The sequence below is a fragment of the Eimeria maxima genome, genomic scaffold, assembly GCF_000499605.1.
Source record: "Eimeria maxima Weybridge genomic scaffold, Emw_scaff921, whole genome shotgun sequence".
Taxonomy (NCBI): Eukaryota; Apicomplexa; class Conoidasida; order Eucoccidiorida; family Eimeriidae; genus Eimeria; species Eimeria maxima.
Window position 1 is genome coordinate 1 of NW_013564029.1, and position 7,626 is coordinate 7,626.

General features: G+C 52.5%; 1 protein-coding gene across 1 annotated transcript; it reads right to left on the bottom strand.

The window, feature by feature from the left end:
- Positions 1-410: 410 nt before the first annotated feature.
- On the bottom strand, positions 411-6,550 carry EMWEY_00045660 (hypothetical protein, conserved; the record flags this gene model as incomplete). Its single annotated transcript, XM_013479127.1, has 7 exons — positions 411-2,215; positions 2,462-2,626; positions 3,017-3,511; positions 3,991-4,896; positions 5,280-5,483; positions 5,765-5,911; positions 6,133-6,550. The coding sequence occupies 7 exons, from the start codon at positions 6,548-6,550 to the stop codon at positions 411-413; spliced, it is 4,140 nt and encodes a 1,379-aa protein (XP_013334581.1).
- Positions 6,551-7,626: the final 1,076 nt, after the last annotated feature.

Below are 7,626 nucleotides of genomic sequence, written 5' to 3' on the forward strand. Positions count from 1 at the left end.
ATAATATATTTGTATGAGCATTGCCTATCTACCCTTATACTACTACTACGGTCCCTAAAGAGAAGCAGCAGCAGCAGCAGCAGCAGCGGGAGCAGCAGCAGCAGCAGCAGCAGCAAGGAGAAAGAATGAGAGACACAAATATATTTGTCTCTAAACCAATCAATCGTCCTCCTCTACTGCTGCTACAGCTGCAGCATTTGCTGCTGCTGCTGCAGCTATTTATTTGCTGCTGCTGCAGCTGCTGCAGCAGCTGCTGCTGCAGCAAACTTGCTACACGTTATTTTGCAGCTTTGCTGCTGCAGCACAAACTGCTACTGCAGCAGCAACTGCTCCTGCAAAAGCCGCCTCATCTGCTGCACCTATTGCTGCTGCTGCTGCTGCTGCTGCTGCATTTGCTGCTGCTGCTGCAGCTACAGCATCCCCCTGCTTCTAGCAAGCTGCCACTGTACGCGTTCTCTTGCTGTCATCTTTCTTTGCTGCGGTCGTACCTTTATCTGCTGCTGCAGCTGCTGCAGCTGCTGCAGCGGCCCCACACCTGCTGCTGCTGCTGCAGCTGCAGCTGCTGCATCTCCTATATAAGCCCCACCTGCTGCTGCGACTGCTGCTGCTGACGGGATAAACGATGAAGGGCCGCTGCTGCTGTGCTGCCGACGACGCTGCTGCTGGTGCTGCTGCAGCATCTGCTGCTGCTGCTGCTGCTGCTGCTGCTGCTGCCACTCTGCTGCATCAAGATCGCCATAAGAAGGCAACGCACGGGAGACACCAGGAGGAGAGAGCGGTTGTTGCTGCTGCTGCTGCAGTTGCTGCAGTTGTTGCTGCTGCAATTGCTGCTGCTGCTGCTGCTGCAGCGGTTGCTGCTGCAGCTGCAGCTGCTGCTGCTGTAGCCAAGGTGCCCGTTGTGCCACTGCGCTGCTGCTATAGCTACCAAGAACAGGTTGCTGTGCATAGCTGCTGCTGCTGCTGCTGCTGTTGAGGGGAAGAGGCCTCGTTCCTGCTGCAGACACTGCAGCAGGACCCCCTGCTGCAGACTGACCAGCAGCAGCAGCAGCAACAGCAGCAGCAGCTTGCTGCCTTCGTGCTGCTCTCCTTCTTGCCTTCTGGAAGCATGCAAGAGGAGCAGGTAACTTAAATCCTCCATTCCCTGCTGCTGCTGCTCCTCCTGCTGCTGCTGCTGCAGCAGCAGCAGCGGGGAAGGTATCGGACACTGCGTCTTCGATGCGGGGTCTCCTAGCGGGCCTAAATAGCGGCGTATCTGCAGCTTGCTGCTGCTGCTGCTGCTGCTGCTGCTGCTGCTGCAGTTGCTGCTGTACTCTACCCCATCCTGCTGCATGACTACTGACAGCAGCTGGATCTGCTGCAGCTATATCATCTGCTGCTCCTGCTGCAGCAGCAGCAGCAGCAGATGACTGTACCCAAGAGGGCCCCCCTATAAGAGACGCCTGCTGCTGCGCACTGCTGGTCGGCAGCGCTCTTGAGGGGACCCTGCTGCTGCTGCTGCTGCTGCTGCTGTTGCTGCTGCTGTTGTTGCTGCTGATTATGCCTGCTGCTGCAGGCTCAATTGGGTGTACGTACATCATACGATCCAACTGTCGCGACCGCTGCTGCTGCTGCAGCAGAGGAGCACCTGTGGGGACCTGCCCCTGCTGCTCTGCTGCTGCTGCTGCTATTGCTGCTGTTGCTGCTGCTGCATTGGAGTGATGTCGGCGACGCCTCTCATGGCGTCTACAATCCCTCGATGTTGCTGCTGCTGCTGTTGCTGCAGCAAATAATTCCTGCTGTTGCTGCAGTTGCTGCTGCGGCTGCAGTAGACCTCCCGCAACCATTGGTGCAGCAGCAGCAGCAGCAGCAGAAGAGGAAGAAGACCTGCCTCTCTTACGCTCCTTGTGTCTCCTCTTCCTATCCCGATGCTGCTGCTGCTGCAGCAAGAGCTGCTGCTGCAGTTGCTGCTGTTGCTGCTGTTGCTGCTGTTGCTGCATCTGGAGTTGAGCCGGCTGCTGCTGCTGCTGCTGCATAGGCATCACAAACTGTTGATGTGCAGGTTGCTGCAGCTGGTGGTGCAGTTGCTGCTGTTGTTGCTGCTGCTGCAGCTGCTGCTGCTGCTGCCACGGTGGAGGAGCGGCGCCCCTTTGGCGCTGTTGCAGCATTTGCTGCTGCTGTTGCGGAAGCTGCATTTGCTGCATCTGCTGCTGCGGCAATCCTGTTGCTGCAGCAGCAGCTGCAGCAGCAGCAGGAGGGGAGACAGCATCAGCTGTATGCGTAGGCAGCAGCATCTGACTTGCTGATCTACGGGGTGTATGTCTCCTTGCTGCAGCAGCAGCAGCAGCAGCAGAACTGTCTCTTACACTGCGGTGGCGATGATGGTGTCTCCTATGGTGCCTATGCTGCTGCAGTTGCAGTTGCAGTTGCTGCTGCTGCTGCTGCAGTTGCTGCTGCAGCATTTGCTGCTGTTGTGTATTCTCACCTTGGATAGTCGTCAATCCTGTTGCAGTTGCTGCAGTTGCTGCAGTTGCTGCTGTTCCTGCTGCTTGTATCCTTGATGAATTTGCGATTTGTTGTTGCTGCAGCTGTAACTGTTGCTGCTGCTGCTGCTGCTGTTGCTGTTGCTGTTGCTGCTGCAGCTCTGACGCTGTAGTAAGAAGCGGATGCATATGATGATGATGTTGCATTGGTAAATGCTGCTGTTGTTGCATGCTGCGTGTATGTGCAGCAGCAGCAGCAGCAGCAGCAGCAGCAGCAGCAGCAGCTTGCTGCTGTTGCCTATGTGCCATAACAGCAGCAACAGCAGCAGGAGGTAATTGTTGTAATTGCTGTTGCTGCTGCTGCTGTATAAACATAACAGAAGGAGGAGGTCTTCTTAATCTATGAAAAGATTTATGATTATAATAAAATCTATTATAATAATAATTATTATTACCCCTCACCTGTTGCTGCTGCATCCCATGCTGCTGCTGCTGCTGCTGCTGCTGCTGCTGCTGCATTCTCCTTCTTGGTCTTGCATGCAAGACAACAGGAGTACCATCCTGTCTTGTTAATCCATACCATAGATCTGATGGATTTAGACATAAATTTATTAAGACATCATCATCACGACATTTATGATCTACAGTACCTTTTGTTGATACTTCGCTGCTGCAGTTGCTGCTATTGCTGCTGCTGCTGCTCCTGCTTCTTCTTCTTCTTCTTATCCTATTATTATTATTTATATTTATTTCTTCTCCTAATTGTAATGATTCTAATAAGGGGTTATATGATGGGGATACTCCTCCTCCTTCTCCTGCTGCTGCTGCTGCTGCTGCTGCTGTTGTTGCTGCTGCTGCTGCGCTGCTGCTATTGTTGTTATTGTTGTTACGCCGGTTTGTCACGTCTCCTTGCTGCTGCTGCTGCTGTTGCTGTTGCTGCTGCTGCTGTTGGCGTGATGTCTCCGCCCTTTCTTTTACTAACCAAAAGAAAGACAACGAAGAACTGCTGCCATCAGCAGCAGCAACTCCTGCTGCTGATGACTCAACCATACCTGCATGCATGCATGCATGCACAAACATATATTTAACCATACAATTACCATACAGCTGCAGCAACAACAGCAGCAGCAACAATAATTGCAGTAGTTGTAGGACAGGCAGCAGCAGCACAAGTGGCAAACAGCAGCAATTGCTGCAGCAGCAGCAACATGTGATGTGCTGCAGCTAAACCAGCAGCAACACAGAGCGTGCTGCTGCTCAAGCAGCAGCTACATAAGACGCTGCTGCTGCTGCTGCTGCTGCAGCAACACAACGTGCTGCTGCCAAAGCAACAGCAACAAAAGGTGCTGCAGCAACTGCTGCCGCAGCAGCAGCAGCAACACAAGCCAACAACAGCAGTAAACACAAATGCACACAACAGCATCTCCTGCAGCAGCAAACCAGACATCCCTGCAACAACAGCAGCAGCAACAACAGCAGCAGCAGCAGCAACAGCAGCAAACGCATGCATGAACATAGACGATAGTCCTACTGGTTGTTCGTGTTTCTAGCTGCATAAGAACTTCTGATGTCAGCCTGATGGGCTGCTGCTGCTGCTGCTGCTGCTGTTGTTGTTGTTGCTGCTGCTGCAGCTGCTGCAGCCTCCTCCCATGTGCTCTTCTTCTTGACTTCCCTCTCCTTGATGAGGGAGGAGTTCTACCGTCGGCTTTGCGTCGGCTCTCTCCTGCTGTACATACACCTGGTGCTGCAGCACCACCACCACCACTACCTGCTGCTGCTGCAGCAGCAGCAGCAGCAGCAGCAATACGGTGATGATGACGATGGCTGCGCGAACGTCCCACTGCTCTCCCGCTGCGGTGATGTCTTCGTCTCTCTACTGCAGCAGCAGCAGCAGCAGCAGATGCTGCTGCTGCTGGTGCTGCTCCTCCAGTCGCTGCGTCTCCTCCATCTTCTACAGCAGCAGCTGCTGCTGTTGCTCCTTCTGTACTGTAAACAGCAGCAGGCGCAGACGCTGCTGCTGCTGCTGCTGCTGCTGCTGTTGTGTCTTCCTCAGCCCATTCTGGTAGACTAGAGGAAGACCTTTGCTCAGCAACACTATCTGCTGCAGTTGCTGCTCCTTCTGTTGCTGTTGCTGCTTCTGCTGCTGCTGTAGCAGCAGATGTGCTGCTGCTGCTGGTAGCTTCGTCAGCAGCACAGCTAACGTCAGCAGATATAAGACTCCAAGACTTCTCTGCTGCTGCTGCTTCTTCTCCTGCTGCTTCTGCTGCAGCTCCTTCTTCTTCTGCTGCTCCTGCTGCAGCTTCTTCTTCTCCTGCTGCTCCTGCTGCAGCTTCTCCTTCTCCTGCTGCTCCTACTGCAGCGTCTCCTTCTCCTGCTGCTGCTCCTGCTGCAGTAGCTGCTGCTTCTGCTGCAGTTGGCAGCTGTCGAGGTGTCGTTGCTGCAAGGCAGAGAGAAGCGACTCAAAGAAGGCACTTCTTAGGCAGCAGCAGCAGCAGCAGCAGCAGCAGCAGCAAGCCAACACACGGCTTTATACACATAGCTAGCTAACTAGCTAGCTAACTAGCCACATAGCTAGCTAGCTAGCTAGCTGCTGCCTAGCTACTAGGTAGCTGCATGCACAAGAAGGGGATAAAAAGCTAGCTAGCTAGCTATACATAAAAAGCGAGCACAGCAGCAGCGTCTGCAGCTCATATAGCAACAGGTTAGTGCATGCATGCATGCATGCAGCAGCAACAGCTGCTGCTGCAGCAGCAGCTGCTGCATGCAGGGGTTTAATCACAACACACAGTAATTTAGGTGTACATACACCTCATTATATACCTGCAGGTGCTGCAGCGGCGCTAATGGCGTCGGCAGTAGAGCAGCAAAGGGCGGTGGCGGCGGTTGCTGCAGCAGCAGCAGCAGAAGAATGGTCTACTGCTGCTTCAGCTGCTCCTCCTTCCGCAGTTCCTCCTGCTGCAGTTGCTGCTGCTGCTGCAGCAGCAGGTATCAGCAGCTGTTGCTGCTGCGCAGCTTCCGCTCGGCCTGCCAAAAAGCATCCATCGAAGCTTCAGGCAATAAAGCCCCAAAAATTATTCATGCATGCATGCACGCATGTATGCATGCATGCATGCATACATGGGGGGAATGCATATGCATGCATGCATTGCATGCATGCATGCATACAGGTATGTAGCACAAAGGCCCCACCCCCTTTATATCCCCCTCTCTGCCCTGCTAAGCAGCAGCTAAGCAGCAGCAGCAGCAACAGCAGCAGCAGCAACAACACAAAAGTATGAATATAATGTTACTTTATGCACACACACCTGTCGTGCAGCTTGATGAGCATTGTGGCTCCTTTTGCTGCTCGAGCAAGCAGCTGCAGCCGCTGCTGCTGCTGTTGCTGCTGCTGTTGCTGCTGTTGCTGCTGCTGCTGCAGTCAGTAAGAGGCACGTCCAGCCTATGAAGAAGAGCTGCAGGGTACAAAGCAAAGCAAGCACGAAGCTCGAGTTGCAGCAACGTACAGCATGCAGCAGCAGCAAGTGCAGCAAGCAGCAGCAACAGCAGCAACAACTGCTGCTGCTGCTGCTGTTGTTGTTGCTGAATTATTTAACCTGTGCAGCAAGGAGCAGCAACTAAATAAATAATAATTGTTGCTGCAGCAGGGACCTCATGGCAGCAACGGACTGCATACCCGGAGGCTCCTGCAGGTTATATGAGAAGCCAAGGTCCTTGGTGGTGCTGCTGCTGCAGTTACTGCTGCTGTTGTTGCTGTTGTTGCTTTTAGGTTCCTGCTGCACCGCGTCAGCAACTGCAGCAGCAGCAGCTGCAGCAGCAACAGGTGTGCTGCTGCAGTCAAGAGCAGCCCATGTGTCTGTATAGGAAGTACCACTAAGGGACTTTCCTTCAGAGAACTCAAGGGAAACTTCTTCCTGTTGCTGCTGCTGCTGCTGTTGCTGTTGCTGTTGTTGCTGCTGTTGTTGCAGGTGCTGCTGACGTAAGTGTTGCTGCTGCTGCTGCAGTACAGATACTAAATGACCTTCTGCTGCAGGGGACAAAGGGACGATAGGGTGTTGTGCTGCTGTCACTGCGGCAAAGGCTCCCTCGTCCATCTTTCCGCGGTGGACAGACACCGCAAAAATGCGAGGTCAGCGCTGCTGCCGCTGCTGCCGCTGCTGCTGTTGATTTTGCTGCTGCTACTGCTGATGATGGTGTATTCGATGGTGCTGCGGGTCCTCTGCTTCGCAATCCTTAATGCTGCAGCAGCGAAGCAACCGTAAGTTGCCTGCAGAAGGACCGCTTAGGTGTATATACACCACAGCAGCAGCAGCAGCAGCAAATAGCAAGCTGTGGATACACTTGAAAGCACAAGCCAACGGTCCTCATACACCACCTAGGTGTATCCGTTACCTAAGGAAAGAATCTTCGGCTGCAGCAGCAGCAGCGACAGCAACAGCAGCCGTCGAATGGAGCTCCAATGCTGCCTATATATCAACAGCACTTGCTGCTGAGTTTGATGGCAGCAGCAGCAGCAGCAGCAGCGTCCGTCTGCGTATGTATGTATACGCGGTAGCTGCCTGCTTGTAGCTGCGTGCTGCTGCTTGCGGCTTATATAGGAGCTGTTTGTTGTATAAAGGGGTAATTTCCTTTATATAAGAGAGAAAAGTCCTTTATTTGTCTTTATTGGCGATAATATACACCATAAAGGCTACGGTGTATAGGGTGTATTGGTGCAGGTTATGCAGCAGCAGCCTCTGTTGTGTGCGGGGAAGGAGAGGCCGATTAAGGGTGTTCTTATGAATAAAAAGAAGAAAAAAAGAGTAAAATAAATCCTTTAATATAACTTTTACGGTATATTTTTAAAAGAAATGTAAAAGAATGAGCCGTTTATTCATAAATCCTTCTTTTGCAACTTTTTGCCAATTATTCAAGAAAGCAAAAAGAAGAAAGCTGAAGAAAAATGGCGGTAAGCGACGGTAAATTACCCTAATTAATGCATCATAAGAAGGATTAATTAATCCTTTATTTATTTATAGCAAAATAAAAGAATATATTTATCATCTACAGCTAATAATATAAACATTCACATTCATCTTTTTGTACCTTTTATACACCACCAGTAGCCGCAGCAGCAGCCGCAGCAGTAGCCGCAGCAGCGGCCGCCGCTGTGGCTGCTGCTGCTCCTGCA